This window comes from Mus pahari, chromosome 11 (assembly GCF_900095145.1).
Source record: "Mus pahari chromosome 11, PAHARI_EIJ_v1.1, whole genome shotgun sequence".
In the NCBI taxonomy this organism is placed as follows: Eukaryota; Metazoa; Chordata; class Mammalia; order Rodentia; family Muridae; genus Mus; species Mus pahari.
In genome coordinates this window covers 37,401,617-37,428,474 of record NC_034600.1, presented here as the reverse complement: position 1 = coordinate 37,428,474, position 26,858 = coordinate 37,401,617, and the positions used below count along the sequence as shown (strand labels likewise).

At 37.7% G+C, this 26,858-nt stretch overlaps 1 protein-coding gene across 4 annotated transcripts in view; it reads left to right on the top strand.

Annotated features, from left to right (window-relative positions):
- The window catches only part of Kif2a (kinesin family member 2A), a 61,318-nt gene that overhangs the window by 18,215 nt on the left and 16,245 nt on the right, over positions 1–26,858 (top strand). For 2 of the 4 annotated variants that reach the window (XM_029543957.1, XM_021208787.2), the window contains exons 2-10: positions 13,241–13,335; positions 14,104–14,217; positions 17,213–17,267; positions 18,611–18,676; positions 19,332–19,432; positions 21,512–21,607; positions 23,207–23,261; positions 23,631–23,793; positions 26,596–26,686. In XM_029543957.1, coding sequence (XP_029399817.1) covers positions 13,241–13,335; positions 14,104–14,217; positions 17,213–17,267; positions 18,611–18,676; positions 19,332–19,432; positions 21,512–21,607; positions 23,207–23,261; positions 23,631–23,793; positions 26,596–26,686 — 836 coding nt within the window. Of the gene's footprint in view, positions 1–13,240; positions 13,336–14,103; positions 14,218–17,212; positions 17,268–18,610; positions 18,734–19,331; positions 19,433–21,511; positions 21,608–23,206; positions 23,262–23,630; positions 23,794–26,595; positions 26,687–26,858 lie in introns of all 4 variants that reach the window. The other 2 variants (XM_021208790.2, XM_021208786.2) reach the window with 1 other exon arrangement.

Here is a 26,858-nt window from a genome sequence, read left to right as displayed (position 1 = left end):
GCTTATCAGTGAGTGCATATCTAGTGACTTCATTTGTGATTGGGTTACCTCACTAACGATGATATCCTCCAGATACATCCATTTGCCCAAGAATTTCATAAATTCATTGTTTTTAATAGCTGAATAGTACTCCATTGTGTTTCTAAATGATACTTTTCATAAAATCCTTGATGTTTAGTCTTTCTGCTCTAAGATAATATTTAGTAATCTTTTTTCCCAACATGCTGACACTATGGTTAATGATAGTAGATCATTCTATTGAAGATTATTAGCAACAGGTTATCTTTAAGTTCCTGAAGGAATATGCCTTTTAGGATCCTTTGAATAAAGGAATATTATCTCTTTAAAAAAATCTTGAGACAGACCGTCTTAGACACCCCCCCAAAAAAAATCTTAATTAATATAAAATATTTTGCTATGACTGGAAAAATGCACTCAGGTATTTCATTTATTTTCCACACTGGCAGTTGGTTCTTGTAACTAAATATAAAATTCATTAGACTCAATATCACATATAACATGAGAAGCCAGACATGATAGTAAGTACTTTCACCCAAAACTTAGGAGGCTATGGCAGGAAGATTTCATGCTCAAGCAGCCTTGATTATGTAGCAAGCAAGCAAACAAACAAACAAACAGTAAGAGAAGGGAACAGGGAAAGAAAGGAAGAGCCAAATGAAGACAGTGTTTAACAAGTGAGGAGATTCAAGTGGCAAGGTGTCGATCAGAATTCTAACTGGTAGGAAAGACTTCGAAGGCTGTCCTTTTGGATACCTATCTACCAAATGCTTTAAGTAACATTCCCTCTGGAAACACCCAGGCATTTAATCTGAGTATGTAACTGTAAAATTAAAGTTTCATAATAAAAGCTACTTTTTTGTTCTGAGAATGAATATTTAGGTATGCTTTTCTTTCCTGCCTGAGACACAGGCTATAACTAAGTTTTATTAGCTTAATTTTAAAAGTCCATGCAACAAAACAACAAAGTTGTAAGCAGTATAGTCATATTGTTATTGAAAATTTGAGGAGTTTGCGCAAGGTTTTATTAATAAATAAACTAGAGAAGTTAGTGTGTGTGTGTGTGTGTGTGTGTGTGTGTGTGTGTGTGTGTGTATTTTGCATGTGTGGAGGTCAGGACAACTAGTAGTTGTTTCCACTGTGTGGTTCCTGGGGTTTGAACTCTGGTCATCTCCATATCTAGCCTTGTCTAAGATTCTTAATTTAAATTTATTGGAACACAAGGTATATTTTTTATTATATGGTTGTATATATGTGAATCACTGTGATTTATTTTTTAAATGTATATGATTTTAAATCATATTTTAAAATACAAATCATCAATTTTTGTCTTAAAATTTATCATACCTCAAGTACAACTAGAGTTTACCAACTCCAAAGGGTTTGGAAATCACCATTATAAACAATTTTTATAATTCGTTTTATTTTACTAAACATGTGTTAACTTTTACATTTTGAGTGTATATGTAAAAGTTTTATTTAGATAGTAAGGTATTAATAAATGAGACAAGAGAAAATTTTATAGAAACATTTTAAGAATTCCTTATGAAATAGTGTTACTTTGGGGGAAGACTTGTCATTTATATACTCAAGTACCCTCAACCTTATAATTTGAATACTCACACAAAAACATTGTAATTCTAGGTACATAATAAATAGCTGCAGCCTTTTTAAGAGCTGCTGGAATCTCAGGATTTTTTTTTTTTTTAATGTTTGTCCTTTTTAAAATAAGACACACATACCTGCTGTATGTTAAGTATTCTGCTTTTTGAGTGCTTGTCATGCAGTTTTGTCAGTACTCTTGATTGATTTATTTTGGCTCTTGCCTCCTGCATTTGCAACCAGATTATACTTTCTATGCTAGATAAGGTTTGTGCTAGCCTAATTGGTTGCTGGCATTTCTTACCTCACAGCTGCAGTGAATTCAGCTGTACACAAGGAAACAAATAATAGGGTTCTGTTCTCAGAGCCCAAAAGGCAATTGTCAACATATGAAACCTATTTTTGACAGTTCGGTAATTATATGATCTTTATGGATTAAAGATCACAGTACCGACTTGAAGAAGTCATATTGATTTTTAAGTAATTAGAACATTACTGTAGAGATATTTAAGTAGAGTGAATATAAAATGACATTGAAATAAAGGTTATAATTTCAAAATACCAGTCATATTTTTATAAATTATCTTGATATTTAAACTTGTGGAGTTTACTTTTCCATTAGGTTCAGTCATGAAGTTGCCTGCCTTCCTTCCTTTCTTTTATCTAATAACTGAATTTTGGGCTAAGGAGATGGCTGAATTGGTGCAAGCACAGAGACCTTAGTTCTAGCCTTAGAGCACTTGTAAAACATGGAAGTTGGGCATTGTGAACTTCTAATCTTAGCACTGGGCAGGGTAGAGAGGTAGACCCTGGAGCCTACCTGGACTGTCAACCTGCCCTACTTAGTGAGTTTCTGGCAATTGAGAGATCCTGTATCAAAAGAAGGGCATTTCCTGAGAGATGACAGTAGTGGTTAGCCTCTGGCCTTTATAAATATGTGCGTGGGCACACACACACACAGAGTTGTAGTAAATCTCCAACTTAATATGCTCTGGCAATGAAAACACAACTCAGTTAATATGAATTCTTGTTGTGCGCCTAGATTGGGCAGATCGACAGCTACACTACCATCTTCCCCATCTATGAGACCCCTTAGAACTTGAGGTTTCTCCAGGCCACATGCTTCTCTGCTCCTCTTCTCCCTCTTCCATTTTCTCTTTCTCTCTCTCCACCTTCTGTTCCACTTTCCCTTTATCTGCCCAATCAGTTCTCCTTTATTTTACAAATTAAGATGGAAAGCAGGTTTACAGGAATCACCTGAGTGTTGACTCATTCCTTGTTTGCAGCCATTCACACACTGGAGAAGGGAATTAACATCAAATATAGTTAGCCTCAGGGCTATCAGCAACAACACACGAATGAATATTTTAATATATGTGAAAATGTTATTGGTTCTTTCTCAGTAGAAACATATGAGCCTATTTCTGGGCAGTGTGTAAGCATGATCCATTGGAGGCCAATGAGCTATTCCTCAAAAGTGATATATATATGAAAATGCTGATGGAGAAACTGTACAGTTATTTAAAAGGGAAGAAAATTTTGTGTATTAATCATCAACCCAAATTGTAACTAGCTTCAGCAGTGTAGCTGATGCAGTGAGTCAGGCTTTTGTGTATATATACAATACTGTCGTCATGCTTCGTCAGTGAGTATCTTAGTGTTACTATTGCTGTGATGACACCATGACCAAAAGCAAGTTAGGGAGGAAAGGATTTATTTGGCTTCTACCTCAACATTGTAGTCTATCACTGAAGGAAGTTAGGACAGGAACTCAAACCAGGCAGGAGCCTGGAGGCAGGAGCTGGTGCAGAGGCCATGGAGGGTGCTGCTTATTGGCTTGGTCCCCATAACGTGTTCAGTCTTTTTTCTTGCTGAAGCTAGAACCACCAGTCCAGGGGATGGCACCTCAAAATGGGCTGAACCTGTTCTAGTAAATCCCCAACCCCAATAAGCCCATGTAAAAAACATAAAACCCAATTATTATATTTATAAACTGTACACTTAGATTGGGCAGGTCTACCACCACACTAATTTGTTCCCCAGCTATGTGGTCCTTTATAACTTGTGGCTTTTCCAGGCCATGTGATTGTGTCTCATCTTCCTTCCACCTTTTCTTCCTTAGTCCTTGCCCTTCCCTTCCTCCACTCTGTAAGACTTCCAGCCCCACCTTTCCCTTCTGCCCAGTCACAGGTTCTAGCCTTTATTCAATCAGTTAGAGTGAGGAGAAGGTTCACCTGTGTAGGTGAGCCACTCCTCTTGGGGGCAGCTCCTTTTGAGGAAGCAGAATTAACATCAAAATACAAACACTGCCAGGGCAAATCACAAATTTAGCCCTTATCCATCAGCCACTAATTAAGAAAATGCCCTACAGCAGGGTCTTAGGGAGGCATTTTCTCAATTGAGATTCCATTAACTCTCACTTGTGTCAAGTTGACATAAAGCCAGCCACACAATGCAGTAAATGAGCTCAAATTAGATTTATATGCAGTGTTTTTTATCATTGCTTTCTGCTCAATCCCTGTATTTTCTCCCAACATTTTTTAAATGTTTTAGTGCTCATTCAACACTAAGTCAAAAAAGGTGGTAAATAAGTGTGCTAGAGGCTTTGAAAAAATGCATTAAGGACCTGTATACCTTGCTAGAAAAAGTCTCACTTGAATATTGTTAAATCATTGTTTTACTTCACCTTTACTATACAATAACCAAGACCACAGAATTGACTAAAAGTCAGGTCTATTTATTCACATTTCTGGAAGCTTGAAAGGCCAAGATTGTGTAGATTCGTCTGCCCAGGTTCTGTTAGGCTGTACTACTTTATGCATGAAGGGAAAAATAGAAGGGAAAGTGAGGACAAGAAGATTCGGAAGCTGAACTTGCTTAATAATCAGTTCCAGTAGCAAGTTAAGTGAGAAGGTGAGTTCCTACAGATGGTATTCAGTTATTTATTAGCACCCCAGATCCCTCCTTGGGGCCCGGATGCTTTCCACTAGACCCCTACCTCTGAATGCTTTGCTTAAGGAAGTAAGCCTCAGTATGGGCTTTGGGAGGTAAGAAGACAAACCATATTCAGATCATAGCATTCTCCACCTAACTACTCATTGCCCCTTATACATACATACATATAAGGACAGTAATCCCATCTCAGTAGTCTGAAAGCCTTAACTCCTTCCAACTCAGAGCCAGTAAATCAAAACAAGTTATCCACTTGCAAGATAGAACAGTGGGCAAGTCATAAGGTAAAATAAATAAAAAGGTAAAATAATAAATAAGGTAAAATAGCCCCCAAATCAACAAGGAAACCATTTTTATAAAGCTCCCAAAGCACCCGGAAAGACCCCATCTACTCTCGGTGCTATTGTCGGTGTTGCCTGCAGCCTTCTCAGGTGTTGGATGCTGCTGGTAGCCCTGCTTGTTCAGAGGGCCTAGATAGTATTAATTCCTCTCCCATAGGTGTAGTAGGTGCTGCTCTCACACAGCACAGGCTCTCCTTGGAGTCCTTTCCGGCCTGGGCTCTCAAGTGGCTTTTCATTTGAAATTGAGGTGATTGCAGTCATCATTGTGCTTATGTTGTCTGCACACCTGCAGAGCTTGTGCAGGAGACAGCGTCAAGGATTTGGCCTGAACTGCACGCAGGTACTTTAGGCCCCTGCCAGAGTCCTGGTGCTGTGATTGCATAGTGGAGACAGCTCTCAGGACTTTCACATGAAGTTTAGATGGAAAAAGAGTCGCAGCCAGCTTTGTGTCACTGTGACAAAATACTTGAGATGATGAAAGACGGTTTATTTTTTTTGTTAACTGTTTGAAAGTTTCAGTCCATGGTCACCAGGCCTTGTGGTTCTGTAAGACAGAATATTATGACAGGGAGGGATGATGTGGGGCAAAGGGACTCAGCTCAAGATCAACTAAAGACAAGGTGTGGGGCAGGAGGGGAAGGGAAGGTAAGAGGTCCCTGGACCAGTAGTGTCACCAACTTTGGGGTTGGGGACCATTTTATATTTAGACTACAACACCCATTGTCCTAATGATTAGTATTTAGCTTCCTTCTTTTTTGGAGCTAATAAGTTTAGCTCAACTATACTTGTAGATGCTTCATGTACCTAAGCTGAAAATTTTCTGAACTTTGATTCTCTATTTTCTTTTTTTTTTTAAGATTTATTTATTTATTATATGTAAGTACACTGTAGCTGTCTTCAGACACTCCAGAAGAGGGAGTCAGATCTTGTTATGGATGGTTATGGATTCTCTATTTTCTTTTTGACATTTCTTGCTCTCAAACCAGTGTTAACAGTATGATTATACAGCCCCTTTTGTATTTGGTTTAGAAATTAGTTTGGCGTTGCAGTGATGGACACACAGTACATTCAGGTTCTGGAAGTATGTGCTTGTAATCCCAGCTTTGGGAAGGCAGAGCTAGGCAGATCCTTGGAGCTTGCTGGCCTGGCATAACAGCCCCAGATCCCAGAGAGAGACCCTATCTCAAGATGGATGCCTCCTGAGTAACCCCATTGTCATTTAGCCTTTAAAATGAGCGCTCGTGTACACACACACACACACACACACACACAACATCATTGATATTTAGCTTTAAAAATGAATGCACACACACCTGACAATCTGCAGATTATATTGATGTAGCTTTTCTTGTATAATTTTGTTTAAAATGTTAATTTCTTTGCCAAGCTCGGTGGTACACCCTTTAATCCCAGCACTTGGGAAGCAGAGTCAGGCAAATCTCTTGAGTTTGAGGCTTGCCTGCACTACAGAACAAATAGGACTACACAGGGAAATCCTGTGTTGAAAAACAAAACAAAGTTAATTGTTTTGACATCTCTAAATGCAGGTCTTTTCTAGTAAAAATTGACCTGAAAGCCTAACTTTGGGCACTAAAAACCAGGAGACATGCTATTGGAAATAATGATTATGGACATACTCTAGACTACACTGAAAAAGAAACAAGAAAAACAACTCAACAGGTAACATTTCCTTTAGGTAGCTGAAAACTTGAAAGTCTGTACATTTTTAGGTTATTTATTTTATGGTAGATTTTATAAAGTATAAACTTAAGTTTTCAAATCTTAACTCCTCGTCTCTGTGAATATGATTTGACAATGGATAAAATGTTCTAGTCAGAGACAGGATAATATGTTCATGTATTGACATTAGTCTGCATTGGACATGTATGTCAAAGCATACAGGCATAGCTCAGAGATAACACCAGTGGAGTAGAAGGTTTAGAAATCTAAGTGGGTGAGGTCAGAGTAGATGATGGCAGAAAGACGCTCTGCTGGAGATGGTAGCATAGCCTAATCCCAGGACTTGAGAGCAAAATGACTCTAAAACTAACATCATTGAATAATTGATTTGATTGAAAATTGTTCCAGATTTGTTTTCCCTAGCTAGGTTTGTAGGATTTTTTTCTCAAGGGAAGCAGCCCAAGAGAATGAATGCTGAAAAGTCAAGGTATTCATCTCCTGTGCACTAGGAAATCCATGCCAATTATTTGTTACTTGTATCTCTTTAGTCTTCCTCATACTTTTAGAACTCAAACAGACTATCCAAAGTGCTGTGTATTTACAATTTAAGAAATGTTTCTAGAAAATGCATGATGTAACCAATCATAGGGAACATTAGAACAATAACAGAAATAGTGCATCGAAAAGGTCATTAGATGTTGAAGCAGTTCTTGAAGAGAAATATTTGGCTTAAATTGCTGTGAAAAAACAAGAAAATGTGAAAGATGAACGAGTAAACATTCTTTTTAGAAGTGTAATGGAAGCCATGAGATGGCTCTGTGGAGAGGGACACTTGCTGCCAAGCCTAACATCCTGAGTCCGATCCCCAATTCCACATGATGGAGGCAAAGAACCAACTCCTTCCTATAAGTTGTCCTCTCATCAAAGGCCAGTTGCTTGCAAACACTAGAGGTTCAAATAATTTTAGCTTTTTATTTTTTAATTCTAGGTTTTGTTTGGAGATTGGGTCTTATATAGTGGCTTGACCTCTAACTTGGCTATGTAGCCAAGGATAACCTTGAACTTTTTTTTTTTTTTTTTTTTTTTTTTTTTTTTTTGAGACAGGGTTTCTCTGTATAGCCCTGCCTGTCCTGGAACTCACTTTGTAAACCAGGCTGTCCTTGAACTCAGAAATCTGCCTGCCTCTGCCTCCCCAGGGCTGGGATTAAAGGACCTTGAACCTCTTGATTTCCTACCATCACCTACTGTCTAGTTAGGGTTTTACTGCTGTGAGCAGACACCATGACCAAGGCCAGAAACAACATTTAATTGGGGCTGGCTTACAGGTTTAGAGGTTCAGTCCATTATCATCAAGGTGGGAGCATGGCAGCATCTAGGCAAGCATGGCACAGGCAGAGCTGAGAGTTCTACGTCTTCATACAAAGGCTGCTAGTGGAAAACTGACTTCCAGGCAACTATGGTGAGGATCTTATGCCCACACCCACAGTGACACATCTACTCCAACCAGGTCACACCTATTCCAACAAGGCCACACCTCCAAATGGTGCCACTCCCTGGTCCAAGAATATATAAACCATCACACCTACCAAACCCATTTTATGATTTTTGTACCCATTTAATCCAGAGTCTAGGAAAGAGATAATGCCATTATAAGTCATTTTGAGAGTTTATGAGATGGCTCAGTGGGTAAAGGTACCTGCTGCCACACCTAACAGCTGAATTTGATCTCTGAGATCTACATGGTAGAAGCAGAAAACCAGCTCCTTCAAGTCGTCCTCTCACTCTACATGGGTGTTGTAGCATGTGTGGATCTACATGCATAAACACAAATAAAATGTAATAAAACATTTTAAATGACTTTAGAAGGACAGGGTAACTAATAACAAATTTTAATAGAGTTGATGTGAGAAAGGAAGATTGTTGACCTATGTCCAAAATAATATTCAGTTCATTTACAACCAGATTTTGTAATAGTTTGATACTTTTTTTTTAAAAAGATTTATTTATTATATGTAAGTACACTGTAGCTGTCTTCAGACACTCCAGAAGAGGGCGTCAGATCTTGTTACAGATGGTTATGAGCCACATGTGGTTGCTGGGATTTGAACTCCGGACCTTTGGAAGAGCAGTCGGTTGCTCTTACCCACTGAGCCATCTCACCAGCCCTGTTTGATACTATTAATTTACTTTTTGGAATGGGAAAACTATTTATACAAGCAAGCAAAACGGCCAAGACAGACTCTTAAGAACAGTAAGGTGGGAGAGACTGTTTTAGAGTAAAGCAAAGCTCTCATAACAGTTGTCTTAGTTAGGGTTTTACTGCTGTGAAGAGACACTATGATCAAGGTAACTCTTGTAAGGACAACATTTAATTGGGGCTAGTTTACAGGATCAGAGGCTCAATCCATTATCATCAAGGTTGGAGCATGGCAGAATCCAGGCAGGCATGGTACAAGCAGAGCTAAGAGTTCTACATCTTCATCTGAAGACTGCTAGCAGAATACTGGCTTCCAGGCAGCTAGGATGAGGGTCTTAAAGACCACACCCACAGTGACAAACCTACTCCAACAGGGCCACACCCACTCCAACAGGGCCATACCTTCTAATAGTGCCACTCTCTGGCCCGAGCATATACAAACCATTACAACAGTGTACCCTGGATTCAGAGGTAAGGAAGTCAAGTCATGCATGTGTGCTTCAGCTATGAGGACGTAGTGTTGCAGATAACCCGAGAAAGTGATGTTTAGAAAATGGTGCTAAACAAGTTGGTTTTCATAAGGACAGGGAAGGAAGTTGGTTACCATATACACCAAGAGCCCAGAGATTAAGAACATGAATATGAACAGGTATGTTATACTTTTGAAGAAAACATAAGAAACTGTCTTAAGTGATCTCAGTCTGCTGAAAAAATTTATACAAAAAAGATAATTATAAAAAAGTTTGGTCTTAGAAGTATGTGTTGGGGGCTGGTGAGATGGCTCAGTGGGTAAGAGCACCCGACTGCTCTTCAGAAGGTCTAGAGTTCAAATCCCAGCAACCATATGGTGGCTCATAGCCATCCCTAACAAGATCTGACTCCCTCTTCTGGAGTGTCTGACAACAGCTACAGTGTACTTACATATAATAAATAAAATAAATCTTAAAAAAAAAAAAAAAAAAAAAGAAGTATGTGTTGGTAAAAATGAAAGCTTCAGATTGCATGGTTTCCAGTTAATCTGGTCATGTGGCAAAAAGTAAATATCAGCTCATTTTGCTACATTTTACTTTCTCTAGAGTTTAGTGTTAGCTGGTGTATCTGGTTGGTTTTGTTTTGTTTTAAACTAGATTTATGCATTAAAATTTTTTTTTAATGCCTACTTTGCCTGCATGTAGGTCTCAGGACAACTTGCATGCCTGGTGTCTTTGGAGGCTAAAAAAAGGCATTAGCTACCCTGGAACGGGAGTTACAGATGGTTGTAAACCACCATATGGGTGCTGAGTCCTGGAAAAGGAATAGGTGCTCTTAACCACTGAGCCATCTCTCTAGTACCCACCTGGCTGTTTTGTATTTTAAGGCTTTCTGCATCTCTGCTTTGGCAATTGGAGTTTCAGATGTCCCCATGTCTTGAAACCAGCTCGTGCTGGGTGTTCATGATTTTCTTTTCTCTTTATTGCCAATCTGTGTAGACTGTTTCTAGAGGTTCAAGACTTTGCCACTGTGATTTATTGTATGAATAATTCATATTTTGCTTTATATTTCATCACACCTAGTTATTAGTGTAGAAGCCCCTCTTAAAACTTGGGATGTGGAGCCAGGAGTGGTGGCACACACCTTTAATCCCAGCACTCGAAAGGCAGAGGCAGGTGGATTTCTGAGTTCGAGGCCAGCCTGGTCTACAAAGTGAGTTCCAGGACAGCCAGGGCTATACAGAGAAACCCTGTCTCGAACCCCCCCCCCCCCAAAAGAAGAAGCTCCACAATCCTTATCTTTTGGCTGAGTACTGAACATTTGTTGGGAAACATGGCATAGGTAGCTAGTGTGCCTGTTTAACCCAGGGCAGGGCTCCTCTAGGGTGAAGCTCCTTACTGCACTGAGCACAGTCCTGTTTGCTTCCTCTGCTTGATGCTGCTGCATCCTATCAACAACCTTGGTTTCACGGGTGTCAGATTTCCAACATGGTCCGGGCTTTCCATCAGTCCTCCTCTTCCTCTTATGTTACAGTAAATCTCGTCTAATCTTTTCTTACCATGTCTCTCAGAGGATCCAATTGATGAATCCTCCTCTAGTTATTTACCTCATTTCCTCTGATTGAAATGAGGATTTAAAAAAAAATTGTATTTAGTATATTTGTGTATAGGGGAGGCAACTTGTGGGAGTTGCTTCTTTCCTTCTATCATGTGGGTCCCAGGAATCAAGCTCACAAGCTCAGGGCATCAGACTTGATGGCAAGTGCCTTAACGTGTTGAGCTATCTCCTCCAATGATTCTTTCTCAACTTGTCTGTTTTGGTTCTCCCCATTATTTCCTTTCTAGTGCCCACTGGGAGAGAATGGCAATGTCTACTCCGTTGTCTTCACACCGCTGACATTTAACATTCACTTACTGTTTTCAGAGGAGAGATAATAGAGCCAATATTGTCTGAGATTAGATCAGTCAGTAGTCACTCTAGTAAGGGATAAATGAAGTTAGAGGTTATAAGATCAGGTAGTTTTTAAGGAGGAGGTGGTTATTAAAAGAGTATTGGCTGGGCATGATGGTGCAAGCCTTTAATACCGGTACTTGGGAGGCAGAGGCAAGAAGATAAACTGAGTTTGAGGCTTGTCTGGTCTGCATAGCAAGTTCTAGGCTAGCCAGGGCTACAGTAAGATGCTGTTTTATTAGTCAGTTAATTGATAGACTAACATTTTTGTCCTTCACTCAGAATGGGCACTGTTGGAAGATTTTTGAGCAAAAATGTGACTCTGTGCATGTGTGCGTGTGTGAGAATTTGTGTATGTGTGTATGCCACCCAGTAGAATTGGTATTTATTTGGTAGTGTAAAGAAAGTGGAGATGATTTCATCCTCCACTTTATTCCCCTGAGACAGGGTCTCCGGGCCTGGACCTGAGCTTGGATCCAGCTTCATGGCCAACAGTGTTAGGTTCACAGGTACATGACCATACTTTGCTTTTTATATGAGTTCTAGGGATTTGAACTCAAGGTTCTCCAGCTTGTACAGCAAGTGTTTTTACCTGCTGAGCCATGTCTCCAGCCTTCCTGTTTATTTTTTGTTTTGTAACTTGCAGTAATCCTCATGTGACAGTTTCCCTAGTGCTGATATTACAAACATGCACTGCTATACTCAGCTATAATTAAGTTTAAACCAAAATCATGGTGGTTGATGTATGGAGAACAGAATGGAGGGCAAAATGGTGAGAAACGGAGACTAGTTGAGAGTATTTGCATCGTACAGTGATGCAAATCTGTCTTTGGCTGTTTTTGTCTTTTGGTAGCTTCATACATTCATGGAGTGAATTTTGCTCATTCTCTTACACATCCCTTCTTCTTTGCTGTCATCCCCCTCTACTGTTAATCATTCTTCCCAACAAGTCACCCCCGCCTTGTTTCCATTCTTTCTGTGTGTCTGACTCACTGAGTGAACCAGAGTTGTAACAAGACATCAATATCTACAACTAAGTAGTAGAATTAAGATTAATGCTTAGTATTGACCATAGAGAAGAATAAAGTCTTGCGGTTGGAAACCTAAGTGGAAGGCAATTTGTTGTGTGTATTACTCTTTTTAGTGTGTGTGTGTGAGAGAGAGAGAGAGAGAGACTCACAAATACGTGAGCACTTACAAAGTTTGTTAGATTCTCTAGAGTTGGAGTTACAGTTTGGAGCCACCTGCTATGGGAGCTGCAAGTGCTCTTAACTGGTGTGCTTTCTCTAAAACCCTTAATTACACTTAATAAAGCAGTATCTAAATCATGCTGTCTGTGGAACTGATAAAATTAATAGCCTAGCTTGTGTCTGTGTGTGGTGGAAGCAGCAGTGTGTGTGTGTTTAAAAAATAACAAAAAACAAATGTGGTTTGCATATTCCTATAACCCTAGCACTTAAGAAGCACAGCAGGGAAACTGGAGATCAGATATTCAAAGTCATACTCACCTGCATAGTAAATTCAAATACCTTGTCTCGATCAGTGCATCTGTTGCTGTATTAGTCATGGTTCTCTAGAGTCACTAAACATATGGAATATCTTTCTATATTGAAGGAGTTTATTATGACTTACAGTCTGTAATCCAACTCCCCAACAATGATCAACTGTGAATTGGAAGTCCAAGAATCTAGTAGTTGCTCAGTCCCACAAGGCTAGTTGTTTCAGCTGGCCTTCTGTAGAAGTAGATTCTAACAGATGTGCATAAAAGTTTAGTTAACTGTCAGTGTGACTATTTTTCAGGGAGACTTTGTTCTTAATAAATATTCTGAATTTCTGGATTTGATGTTATGAACCTAATGGACAAAGTTTATTTTTGTAAAAATTCCTTGTAAGAATGGTAAGATCATACATATATGACTATGTTATGTGCATATATGTGTGTATGCAAATTGCTAAGTTGTATGTAGTTAACCATATCTTAAGAATGCTATCATTTATTGCTTTTAAAATATGTTTTATTCCTACTTAGGCCGAATACACCAAGCAATGGTAACATCTTTAAATGAAGATAATGAAAGTGTAACTGTTGAGTGGATAGAAAATGGAGATACAAAAGGCAAAGAGGTACGGTTGCTAAGTATACATCATTTCTAGTCAAGATTCTTTTTGTTTGTTTGTTTGTTAAAGATTTATTTATTTATTATATGTAAGTACACTGTAGCTGTCTTCAGACACTCCAGGTCTTGTTACAGGTGGTTGTGAGCCACCATATGGTTGCTGGGATTTGAACTCTGGACCTTCGGAAGAGCTGTTGGGTACTGAGCCATCTCACCAGCCCTCTAGTCAAGATTCTTAATACAAAGCAAAACATAAAACTATTAATTTTATATAATATAGATATTCTGTATCACTCCTTTAAGAACTTTCAGGTAGAAATTGGAGAGATAATCAATGGTTGAGACTAATGGAGAACCCTTGTTTAATTTTCAGCCCCAGCATAGTGGTTCACAGCCATCTGTAAATAGTCCCAGGGGATTCAACACTTTTCTGGTGTCTTAGGACACCAAATATGCGTGTGGTATGCAGACATTCATGCAGCCAAAACACCTGTATATTAAAAAAATTTTTTTCAATACATTGTAAAAATTAGCTCAAAGGAAATATGTCTACTCTCTATACATCATCTGTTCATTAGCTCAGGGCACAAAACTTGAAAGTTGCTATATATAGTAGCAATTCTGTAGTTTCGAAGGTCACTTTTTAGTAATAGTTCTTAAAATCAAGTATAAAATATATGTGGACTATTGTTCTAAACAGTCTAGTTTACCAAGTGGTGTGAAACTGTAGGTTGAAGTTATTTGCTCTATAACGTACATGTGTTTGTTTATACAGATTGACTTGGAAAGCATCTTTTCACTTAACCCTGACCTTGTACCCGATGAAGACATTGAACCCAGTCCAGAAATACCTCCACCCTCATCTTCAAAAGTTAACAAAATTGTAAAGGTTAGTTAGGGGAGAGGGCACATGTGCGCGTGCTGATTGAGGCTGGTAGATGAGGAAGAACATGTATAGTGTGTGTTAAGTATTGGTTGGTTCAGTTTTAAAGTTCTTTCTACCGTCTGTATCAGTGCAGGTCAGGATGTCCAGGTCACAGTCTATGACATTTTTTAGATCAGATCATAAAAAATCCTTGCCTAATTAGAATTTTTTTTTTGAGACTGATAGCTTCTCCAGAGAGATGAGTAAAAGCTATTTTCTTGTCAGTGTTGAGTGAATACTTATAAGATAGCTTTTTATTAAGAATAATAAATATTCTGGTTTCTAATTTTAAAATGATGAGAAATGGTAAGCGCAGTTTGCCTACTTGTGTGTTGTTGCTGAGGAGCAACTTACAGAGTAATGCTGCGTCCTCCGTAGCAGTTGTAGCCCTGCAAAGTAAAGACCTGTTAAAGATAGCTCTGCTTCCCCCTCTTGAAACTCCGACCTATTAGTAGGCTGTGTGAAGGAAATACAGCCAGGGTTCGGCAAGTTGTTGAACCTGGACGTCTTAACATCTGATTCAGTGGCATCTATGATTTCTGCCTTGTGCAGGCACTGTGTTGGAATATACAGATGAGTTTGACATGGCTTACAAGTCTATAGGAATTCCATATTTTACAAGGAAAACATTCATAAACATGTAAATGTATTATAGAGACTTAACCATCTATTCTGTTTTGAAATTACATATGTGAATGTAAATCAGCGTTTCAGTTTGTATAACAAGTAAAGTGAGAGTTACTGCATAAAGTACTTAATATGCATGGAGTGTTTCCATATATAGCTTCATAGCCTTAATTTCTTGGCATAGTTTTATCTACCACTTCCCATTCCATGTTGAAATCAAACCCAATAATTCACCTTTGCCCTGGTCTCCTACCACTGAGCTCTCATATGCCTGCAGGCCTTAGGGTATTGTTAATCTTTGCTTTCCTTTAAAATTACTTGAAGTTTAAAAATACTGGTTTCTGGGCTCCACTTTGGGAGATAATAACACTGTCCAAATAATACCTAATCTAATTCAGTGTGGGATTGAGTATAACTAAATTATTTGCTGTGGGTTTGTTTTTAAGTGAATTCACTCTTAGTATCGATATAAATAGGACCTGAAGTTGGTTACCTTAATCTCTGTAGTAGTCGAGTCTTTGAAACCTGTAATGAAATCTTTTTAGGATAACTGCCATGTTTGTTTCATAGTAATTTGATACTTCATCTGAATAAAGGAATCAATACTGATTACCTCCTTAGATCCAAAGATGTAATTTACTACCAGTCCCTCAATCCAAGATCAAAGGTGCTCCAAAATCCAAGGTTTTAATTTTTATTTATTATTTCGTGTGAACATAGGTGTGTGCATGCGCTGACATTCAGGTGGCACTCAGAAGACCACTGTCAGTCATTCTCACCTCCTACCTTGTGTGCTCTGGACTCTCTGTCTTGCTGTAGGAGTGTTGGGATAGCAGGAACACACAACCACATCTGACTATTTTTCTTGGGGATAGAATTGACTCCACCCGTTTAGACTTGTGCAGAAAGTGACTTTACCTACTGAGCCATCTTGCCAGCCTCCAAATGCAAATTTTTTTTTTTTTTTTTTTTTTTTTTTTGGTTTTTCGAGACAGGGTTTCTCTGTGTAGCCCTGGCTATCCTGGAACTCACTTTGTAGACCAGGCTGGCCTCGAACTCGGAAATCCGCCTGCCTCTGCCTCCTGAATGCTGGGATTAAAGGCGTGCGCCACCAGCTGCAATTTTTTTTTTTTTTTTTTTTTTTTGAGAACAAACATTAGATCACAGAAAAGAAGTCCCACATATGTGATGAATTTCATCAGAATGAAGCTGCATCCGAAATATTATACAAAATTATCTTCAGGGAAGTTGGAGGTTCCTGAGTAAGAGCACTTGCACCACTGTCATTGGATTTCAGTCCACATAACTAAGTAGAAAAAGCTGCTGTGTGCTGTGACCCTTGTAACTGCCGCTCTTCGGGAGGCAGGTGGAGGGTTGCTGGGGCCTGCTGCCTGTCAGCCTCGCTCCAGCTTCAAGTGAGAAACCCTGACTCCAGGAATAAGGGGAACATGACATCAGGTACCAGATGCCCTCCTGGGTTACATACAACACACACACACACACACACACGCAGTCTTCAGGCTCTGTGCATTCTAGGTATATATGAAACATAAATGAATGTGCATTTAAAGTTGAGTCCTATCGCCAAAATACCCGATTTTACACACATATGAGCACATACACAAATACTCTAAGATGCGAACAAATGTGGAACATTTCAGGGGTAGTGCTTTTCAGATAAGAGATCCCCCAACCTGTACGTAGATTTGACAAGATAGACTATGGAATAGTTACTTAGCCTCACTTCAGATTATCTTCTGAAATGGCAGTCACAATAAAAATGGTTTCTGACATCTGCTGTGATTGTAGAGGATCAAACCTGAGCATCAGAGGACCTTCCAGTGTGCTTTGATGAACTATCTCTATAGCCTAAGAAGCAAAACTACAAAGTTTTCCTGCTTCCACCTCCTTTTCCCTACACTCTGGTGTGGGGGTGGGGGTGGGTATTGGTGGTGTTGGTGTGTTCATTTCTGAGTAATGATGAAAAATTGTATTATGGAACTTTGTAAATGAAATTTCTACATTTGACCTGAGCTTGGAATTAAGAAAATAATGATTCTGTAGAGTTGTGTTAAACTGAGATGAATTAGGTCTTTAGAGCAATATCTTTCTCATATTCCTTAATATATGGGGAATTTGGATATATAAACCTCCTAAAAGACACTGGCTATTGATGAATTAGCATTTTTAAATTATTTATAGTTTTTTTTCCATTTGGTTTTATGTTACTATTGTCTGTTTGCTTTCATTTAATTAAAAGTAGACGAGGTGATGGTACTTGTGAGGAATGAAGGGGTATATAAAGATCAGTAAATACTATTTTTTTCTGTAGAACCGACGGACTGTGGCATCTATTAAGAATGACCCTCCCCCAAGAGATAATAGAGGTAAAGTAAAACTTTATCCCTTAAACTGTAATACTGACTTTTTAGCATGGCTTTGATGAGGTACATCAAAAGTTAATATTACCTTGGCATTTAAACTGTACATGGCTAATTTTAACATTAGTGCTCCCGATTTCCTAATATCTCAATAGCATTAATAATCTTTCTCTAGTTTAAGAAATATGAAGTACTCATGGCGAGGCATGCCTGTAATTTGAGTACTCAGGAGGCCGAGGCAGGAAGATCCCTACAAGTTAGAAACTAATCTAGTCTATGTAGGGGATTCTAGGCTAATAGGGCTACAAAGCAAGACTCAGTAAAACAAACCAAAACAGTTTAAACATGTGCCGACTACAGACTCAGCAAAATATGTACTGTTTATTCAACTTACTCAATTTTGACAAATGGAGCAGGGCATTAAAGAAATAAAGAATGAGAAGGGATTCAGATGGTAATGGAGTCACAGGTGGATTTCATTATCACTAGCTTGAGCATCGTTTCTGACTAAGACTTTGAGAAAGTTTAATGGTTAGCTTTGGAGTTAGCAAAAGAAAGGTTAAATGAGCATAAATTATAGTTGACTTGGAGTTTCCCAGCCAGGATACACAGACAAAACTAGCTTCTCTTACTGTTCATTAGTTCAGAACTACGGCACAGTTGTATCTCTCTGTATGCATGGATAGTAGTGCAAGATGAGCTGGAAGCACCAGAGAAGAGATTAGAAGTAGAGAGGAGAAAGTCCTTTTATCACTACCCTTCAGATCGTTTTTGTTTGCATTTTAAGACTATTATTTGTAAGTTGTGAAATCTATGCTGACCACAAACTCAGAGATCTGCCTACCTCTTTCTTGATGGAAATATTACTTTAAAAATATCTTTTAGTTGTGTCAATTTATTGAGTAAATTGACTACTTTTGGTAGCTTTAAGACCATTTGTAGAAAAGTTTGGCAGTTTGCTAAATGTAATTCATTGAGTGATTGATTGATTGATTTGATTTGATTCTCCCCCTCCCCCCCATTTGAGATAGGGCTTTTCTGTTTAGCCCTGGCTGTCCTGGAACAACTCAACAAGATCCACCAGCCTCAGCCTCACCAGTGCTGGGTTTAAAGGTGTGCGCCACCACCTCCCAGCATCTATTGCATTTTTCAGGCAGGGTCTCATTAGTATCTGTGCTGGTCTCAACCATGTATTGATTGTCCTGCCTCACCCCACCAAGTGCTGGGTATAGGTATGAGCCATGGTGCCTGGCATGAGGGTACAATTTGTGTATCATATTTGACATGAGGATGTCTTTTTCTTTTACTGTGGTTAGCTTTTAACTTCCTGAATTCACTTTGTTTTCTAGTGGTTGGTTCAGCACGTGCACGGCCTAGTCAGCTTCCTGAGCAGTCGTCTTCTGCACAACAGAATGGTAGCGTTTCAGATATATCTCCAGTTCAAGCTGCAAAAAAGGAGTTTGGCCCTCCTTGTATGTAAATACTGTATCAAGGACTCAGTCATTTTAGGCATACATGTAGTCTCTCTTGGTCGGCCTTACAAGTTCCTATGTAGTAAGCAATCCAATACAAACTTGGATAAAGATTGCATTTTGCCAACAAATTTTAATTTGTGTTTAGTACTTTATTCAGTTAATTGGAGATACATAACATTTTGTGTGTGAGGTTATAACAATTGTTTTGAACTTAAAATTCTGCTTAGGTTTTTTTTTTCTTTTTCTTTTTTTGTTTTTGTTTTTGTTTTGTTTTGTTTGATTTTAGAAGAAAATTATACTTCTTGATCATTTCAATTCAAAGGTCTGTGATCCTAAACCAAGAGATGACATGTATCAGTTTGTCCGAGTCATTTTGCTTGACTCATCTGTCCTGTTCTTGCTTTTGTTAAAGCAGCTTATAAGTAAAATTCACCTGGGTGTTTGCCATGCTTCATCATTGTGGACTGTGTGTGTGTGTGTGTGTGTGTGTCCGTGCGTGTGCGTGCACACACGCTGAAATTATTCATAAAATATCTATATGTTTAGTGTAATTCTATAAATAGAAAACTGCTTCAGCTCATCTCTTTCCTTTTAGCACGTAGAAAATCCAATTGTGTGAAAGAAGTAGAAAAATTGCAAGAAAAACGAGAAAAAAGGAGATTGCAACAGCAAGAACTTAGAGAAAAAAGAGCCCAGGTTTGTAATGTGAATTCATAATTTTTTTTTTTTTGGAGAAAAGATTAGGTTATATCAATGAAAGTAGTTGATTTTAAAATAAGTTTATGGAATTCCTTAAGTTGATATGTAAGAATAATGTAAAGTTTTTAAATAAGTTACTGCTACAGATTTCTCATTGCATTCACTTATTGTTATAGTTTAGTATTATGTGTTAGCCCTAAAATTGGATAATCATAAATTATGTGTTATAATATCGAAAACTTGTAGGCTTTCATTTAGAAAGATCTGCATGAAAATAGAAATCTTTGGAAAACTACCCACAAAAGATATAAATTTAAAATTGTTTGAACATATCTTGGTTCAACTAGGTATGGTGAAATTGGACAAACATATTTGTATTTTGATTTATTGTAGATACAGCGAATGGCTCTCTATTGTGTTGTCCTTTCATTCTCTTCGGTTGTTAGCAAATATTTAGTAGCTGGAAAATCTTTACATATTAAAAATTATATCCGTATCATGTTTATTATTTGTTTTGTTTCTATTTAATCATAGAATGTTTCCTGTATAATGTAAAGCATCAAGCTGTTTTTTTAGTAGTATTTTCAAGTACCCTTAATTATGTTGAGCCTATAGTTCTATGTTTTATTGTAGAATTATAAACCTGACATAGTATTCAACCTGAATTTGTCAGTTTACACCTTAAAGTTACCTAAGACTATCTACTGAAGTAAACAGTACAAAGCTAGGCGTGATAGTGCAGCGAGTGCATTCCCAGCCCTTGAATTGGTAAAGGCAGGGGGATTCGAAGTTCAAGGCCTCTTCACAGCTACATAGTGCGTGTGAAACCAGCTTAGGTTTACCTGAGACCTGACTCCTCAAGACTAATAAGTTTATTGACACTTAGCGTAAGTGCCACCTGCTGTTTCTTGGGGGAACTTCATAATACTTAAACACCCCAGTGAGCTCTTAACTCCTGCTTCCTGCCTGGCAGGTTGCTGTCCTTTTATAGAAATTAGCTAAAGATAAATTTTACTTTACTAACAGTTTAAAAATCTTCAGAGTATGAATAGAAAACCTGACTTGAGGATTAGTGATTTATTATTCATTGCAGGAAGGCGTGACTGTGACTTTTCATAATTTAAATGAAACCAGTGTTGAATTTAAAATAAATTGTAGTCAGAATTCAATTCCTTGATTTTTTTTTTTTTTTTTTTTTTTAAACTTTTAAAATGTTATCTTGGTTTTGAGCTGCTTAGCGTACCTCTCAGCAAGCACCTGGGAGGGAGAGGCAGGAGGACAGACAAAAGTTCCGAGTCAGCCTGGACTACATGAAACCCTGACTCAAAACAAAAAAGCAAGCAAATTATGTTTGCTTATACATTAAGCAAATTATCAGATGACATTATCCATATTAAGATATTAAATGATCTTTATGTTCGGTATCATATTGACTTTTGTTGTTACATCTTGTCTATCTTAGAGTTAACAGAGAGGGGACATGAATGTAAATAAATCCATATTGTAATTTATTTTTAAGACGATTTATATTTAAAAACGGGACATTTATATGCAACTAAACGGCATTTTTTTATCTGCAGACCAAATTCTTAAAGAATCTTTTAATGTGTTGAGGACAGCAGTGGCTTAGGCAGAGAAAAGAAAATGGTAGCAGTGCAGTGGGGAGATCAGTAGTGATGAATGAAGTAGTTCTGAGAGATGGAACGTAGAGTGCGTTTCCCCAGTCCAACCTTTCTAGGGGTCTTTGCCAGGTCTTAGAGTACTCTTCCATTGTTGCCTTTTCTGACATAATTAAAGGAAATATATTATAGATGATTCTTTTAAACAATTAAAAGGGTAGTTTTAGTGAGGAAACATAGGAGTTCACCAGATAAGTGCAGATTAACATAATTGTGTTATTTATGTGAAAGTCAGTTTGAACACATTAATCTGAACTTGGAAATTATGTCATAGTTTTAATTTTACTTGGGGTTTGGTTAACAAATGGCAGTATTTGATTTGCAATTTTCAAAATTATATGCAACACATACTGTGTAATTATAAGTATCATAAGTTTCAAATTCTGTTTTCCAATAGGATGTTGATGCTACAAATCCAAATTACGAAATTATGTGTATGATCAGGGACTTCAGAGGGAGCTTGGACTACAGACCCCTAACAACAGCCGATCCTGTAAGGCCCTTTGTGTGTTACTACTCTGAAGATGTCATGCTATAAATAAAAACGTTCATATTTACTAATTGTATATTTTATTTACCTATATGGTTTTGTATTTCCTCATGAGGTTCAGTTCCTGTATTTTCAGAAATCATGACTCATCTATTTTTTGTTCATCTTCATTAGTTTTAATATTAGAAGTGCTACCTGCATAGCTGCTCCTTGTAGGCAAAGCCTCCTTGATTTCCAATGCCTGCATATCAGCTAGGGCGTCCATAAGGAGAACTTCACACAGGCTTTGAACTCCGTTCCAAGCTTACTTAACTTTAGTTAAATCATTCTAATTTACTATTAAACTAATTTGTTATTTTTAAATATACATTATTCTGACTTTAGCTCTTAAAGGACTGTAATAGACCAGAATTGCAGTGCTGAAACTATTCTGTAGTTTCATTACCTGCTGCAGAATGGAACTACCTTTCCAAGGAGAGATAATAGTTGACCTGTCGTATATAGAATGTTTGGTTACCAAAAACATTTGTGTTAAGCAGAACGTTATAGGTCCTGTTAGATTTCTTATTCATAAGTGTATATTCTTGTATATTTTAGGCCTTGTCACACTGCCAGGTATTTCAGCTGTTGCACCTCAGGCAATTTGTCAAACTCTTAAAATAGGACTGATGATAGGAAATTATTCAAAGAAATCATGTATTGAAAGTAATTTATATCTTTAAAATTTTTTAAATAAGCTTTGTTTATTAATGGGCCTGGAGAAGTGGCTCATCTCCCCCTCTGAGGAGCACATCAGCTGTGTGAAGGACACAGTTTGGGTCCTCAAGGTGTCCAGCAGCACCGTGTCAGGCCCGACTCACTGTACCTGGAGCTCCAGGGGAATCCAGCACTCACTTGCACATAACTATGATATGATCATGTGAATAAAAATAAAATAGGCTTGTTTTTTTGTCATTCATAAAATTCATAAAATTACTCAGTAATATGAGAATTCTGGAGTTTTGCTTGTATGTATGTTTTGCTTTGTTTTTTCCTCTTACTGTTCTTTTGCTAACAACCTGACCTACAATAAACATTTTGAAAATATGCCAATTTGTAGAATAGAAATGTTTACTTTTATTGTATACATCATGTCTTGAGATGAATGGAAGGTACCTTCTTAATAAGAACTAGTGCTAAGAATAATAATACTGGGCTGGAGAGATGGCTCAGCGGTTAAGAGCACTGACTGCTCTTCCGAAGGTCCTGAGTTCAAATCCCAGCAACCACATGGTGGCTCACAACCGCCTGTAATGAGATCAGATGCCCTCTTCTGGGGTGTCTGAAAACAGCTACAGTGTACTTACATATAATAAATAAATAAATCTTAAAAAAATAATAATAATAATACTTCTAAGAATTTTATTTATAAGTAATAGTTTATCAAAAAGTTTTCATAGTGTTCAAAATTCTAGTAATAATTAAAATTTGTGCAATGCTAATTTGTTTTTTAAAGCTTAACCACCATAATTAAGTTAAGTAATTTCTAAAGATCATGGCTTATTTTTCATTGCTTTTTATAGCATTTGTAAGTCAGTGAAATAATGTTTTTTTAATTCCTAGATTGATGAACATAGAATATGTGTTTGTGTAAGAAAACGACCACTCAATAAAAAAGGTATGCTGCTTGTAGAGAACTCAATTTAGAAGTCTGGCATGATAACACATTTCTGTGATCACAACACTGGGATAGTCTGGACTGTGTTGTAAGACTTGATCTTAAAAAACACATGGAGATGGTTTAGTAGGATTACCTACTGCCAAGCCTAATGATCCCTGAGAGCCAGTGGTGGGAGATGGGAAGTGACTCTTAACAGATTTTTCTCTTATTTCCACATGCATACCACACCCTTGTGTGTGTGCATACATTCACACACAAAAATAAAATCATTTTTTAGAGACCTCAATTCATTTTTCCTTTTAATTTGGGTCATTAGATCAACCTCTGTGAAAATTACTGAACATTAATTTTTGTTTATTCTTTTAGAAACTCAAATGAAAGATCTTGATGTAATCACAATCCCTAGTAAAGATGTTGTGATGGTCCATGAACCCAAACAGAAAGTAGACTTAACAAGGTACTTAGAGAATCAGACATTTCGGTTTGATTATGCCTTCGATGACTCAGCTCCTAATGAAATGGTTTACAGGTAAGTGAATTTGTTTTAAATTAAAATTATCTTCCTAAAATTTTATTACTTACTTGACAACTTAATGTTGTTCTTAGTACAGCCCTCCAGGAGTGTAACGTGCTTTCTTGTTCTGACATTCATTTAAGAAAATGTAAGAAACTTGAGTTTTAACATGTGATCTCTGTAATACTTCAAAAGATTAGTTTTTGTTTTGTTTTGTTTTTTTTCTGGGAGTGGTAGCACTGAGGAGGTGAGGCAGAAGGATCTCTTGAGTTTGAGCCTGGCCTGGTCTACATAGCAAGCTCCAGGAACACATAGACTCCTGAAAGTTAGTTTTTATGCTAATTAGCTGTGAGTCGGCACAAATCATAGACACACGTATAATATGGTATTTCTGATATCATAGACACACGTATGATATGGTATCTCTGATAGGGAGGGTTGGAGGTTTGGTTTTGCGTAGAGAACAGCTAGCTGTTCTTCCAGCTGACTTAGGCTACTTTTCCAGTGCCAATGTAGCTGACAGCCCTCTGGAGCCACAGTCTCAGGGTCTCAAACATGCACTTCTGCTGTCCCTGAGTGCCTCACTCAGGTGACACACAGAGATACCCGTTGGCAAAACACTTGTACACATAAAATAAAGGAACGAAAAAATTCTGGGAAGTACTGTCATAAGTAATGGTATGTGGTGTACAGAAAACATAAATTTTTCCATTTAATCCTTGTACTAATAAATTTGAAACATTTATGTATTAATTACCAATTAGTCCAAATCTTTACCTAGTGTGTATTTGCAAAAAAAATAAAAGTTTAAAACTTGTGTAAAATCACTTAAATTTGCTTATTTTTTAAAAATCATCTTTTAAGTTTGATGGTTGTTTGAGTGAATGGAATTTTTAGTTTACATTCAACTTATAGGAATCAAACTTGCACATATGAAATAGACATCCTAAATTTTTATGTTATGTAGATTTTTGATATAAACATTCCTATTTCTAATAGTTATAATAGATTTTTACAAAATCGCTATTATATTCCATGTAGAAACATCTTTGCATTTATTGGGATGCTATGGTTTAGTTCCTAACTTCATTATATAAAAATTCTCAGAAAACAAAATATTAGAGCTAACAAGAATCGTAACACTTAAAAATGTTAGCAGTGAAGTGCTGTTAGTTGAGCGCCAGGGATCCTATGCTGGTAACCTGGGATAAAGTTAAAGGGCATTGGAATACTAACTAGACACACTTTGAAGTATCTATCTAAAAGTGGGAATTATAATCAAAACTGGTAATTGTTTTTTAATTTTTTTCAAATCTTCCCTCCCTAAAGTATAAGTCTAGTTTTTGTAATAGTTTTTGAGTGCTGATACAGTTATTTTTGTAGAATAGATTTAATAAACATTTTGGGCTTCACCCTGTATTTATACCTAACTTTACTAGTACACAGCCCTTATCCTCCAGTTTAACTGTGTGGACTGAAGACATCACACAGTTTTTGACCTGTGCATTCTTCAGATTTATTCATAGTTCATTAGACTAGAACTTTTTCCTGCCCTTCTCCTTCTCTACCTTTTTCAGGTTTGCCTTGAAAAAAACCTAGCAAAGGTATATGAAGCGTGGTTTGTTTTTTAGCATGCTGATTTGTGTTCTGCTCAATAAAGAAGCATTTCTTACCCCTTTCACACTTTTCAATTTTAATTATATCAGTGAATCTTATCAATTTATTTTTTTTATTTTTTTCGAGACAGGGTTTCTCTGTTTAGCCCTGGCTGTCCTGGAACTCACTCTGTAGACCAGGTTGGCCTCGAACTCAGAAATCTGCCTGCCTCTGCCTCCCCAGTGCTGGGATTAAAGGCATGCACCACTACTGCCTAACTTAATATATTTCTTAAAAGCTGTAAATTTTGCCATTTTAAATTTTTGCCAACTAAAGCTCAGTGTTTTATAATTGAATTATATTCATTTTCCCATATATAAGTCAGTCTTCCATGTTCAGCATTTGAAGCCAGTTTGGAAAGGTGAAAGGCTAGATGTTATAAGCTTATGAGGTAAAAACAACCACAAGAAAATGTTAGTTTGCGCTTTTGACCTCTGTTATCCTATGAAACTATGGACTGTTTTCCAAGCTGATTATGATACTCAGTTCAAGTGATTGGACCAAGAACAAGTTCTGCTGCACTCCCTGAATCCAAAGGAACCCAAGAAAGCTCATGGTCTGCTCTGCTGCCAATGACATAACTCCTGCTGTCTGGGTCCTTGGAGAAAGCACACCTGAGAAGCTGCTCAGCAGCCCGATGAGAGACACCAAAAGCTGCAGTGCTGTAGCCGGCAGAAGGCAACAGGAAGGGCCCAGCTCTCTACTACACCTGACACACATTATACATGAACCCAGAGAAGGTGAAAAAACTTGGGCTATAAAGTTTTGCCGCACCCACCATCTTCACCTGGCTTCATGTCCACCAACTGCCACCTTCTCAAGCATCCGGACACGTTATTGGAAGGAAACCATGTTCACAGCCAACAGACTGCAGAAAATACTGGCAGGCCTTCGTATAATCCCAAAGCAAGGGTTTATTTTTAACACTGTAAGAATAGACAGAAAATGGCCCCCAAATACATTGTCATGTTTCCTATTTTCCTTGGTAAATGTGTTTAGATTTAAAATTCATGGTCCAAAGCAAGTTTGTTTTGTTTGTTTATTTTTACCAATCTAATATTTAAACTTCTGCTTTATTTTGTTAATGAAATATACTTTATAGTTCTTGGGTTGCTTGTCTAAATATGTATTTATGACACCCTTTTTCCTTTTCCTTTTAAGGTTTACTGCTAGACCACTAGTGGAAACAATATTTGAAAGGGGCATGGCTACCTGCTTTGCTTATGGGCAGACTGGAAGTGGGAAAACTCATGTAAGTAATTTGATAAAGTTGTATCCTGCTGTGGCGCTATGGTCTCCCTCTTACAGTTTAATTACACAGCCTAAAGTTATTGGTCGTGTGTTTGTGAATGTGGAGGCCAGACTACAACCTTAGGTATTACCCTTCTGATGCTGTCCAGCTTGGCTTTTGAGACAAGTTTCTC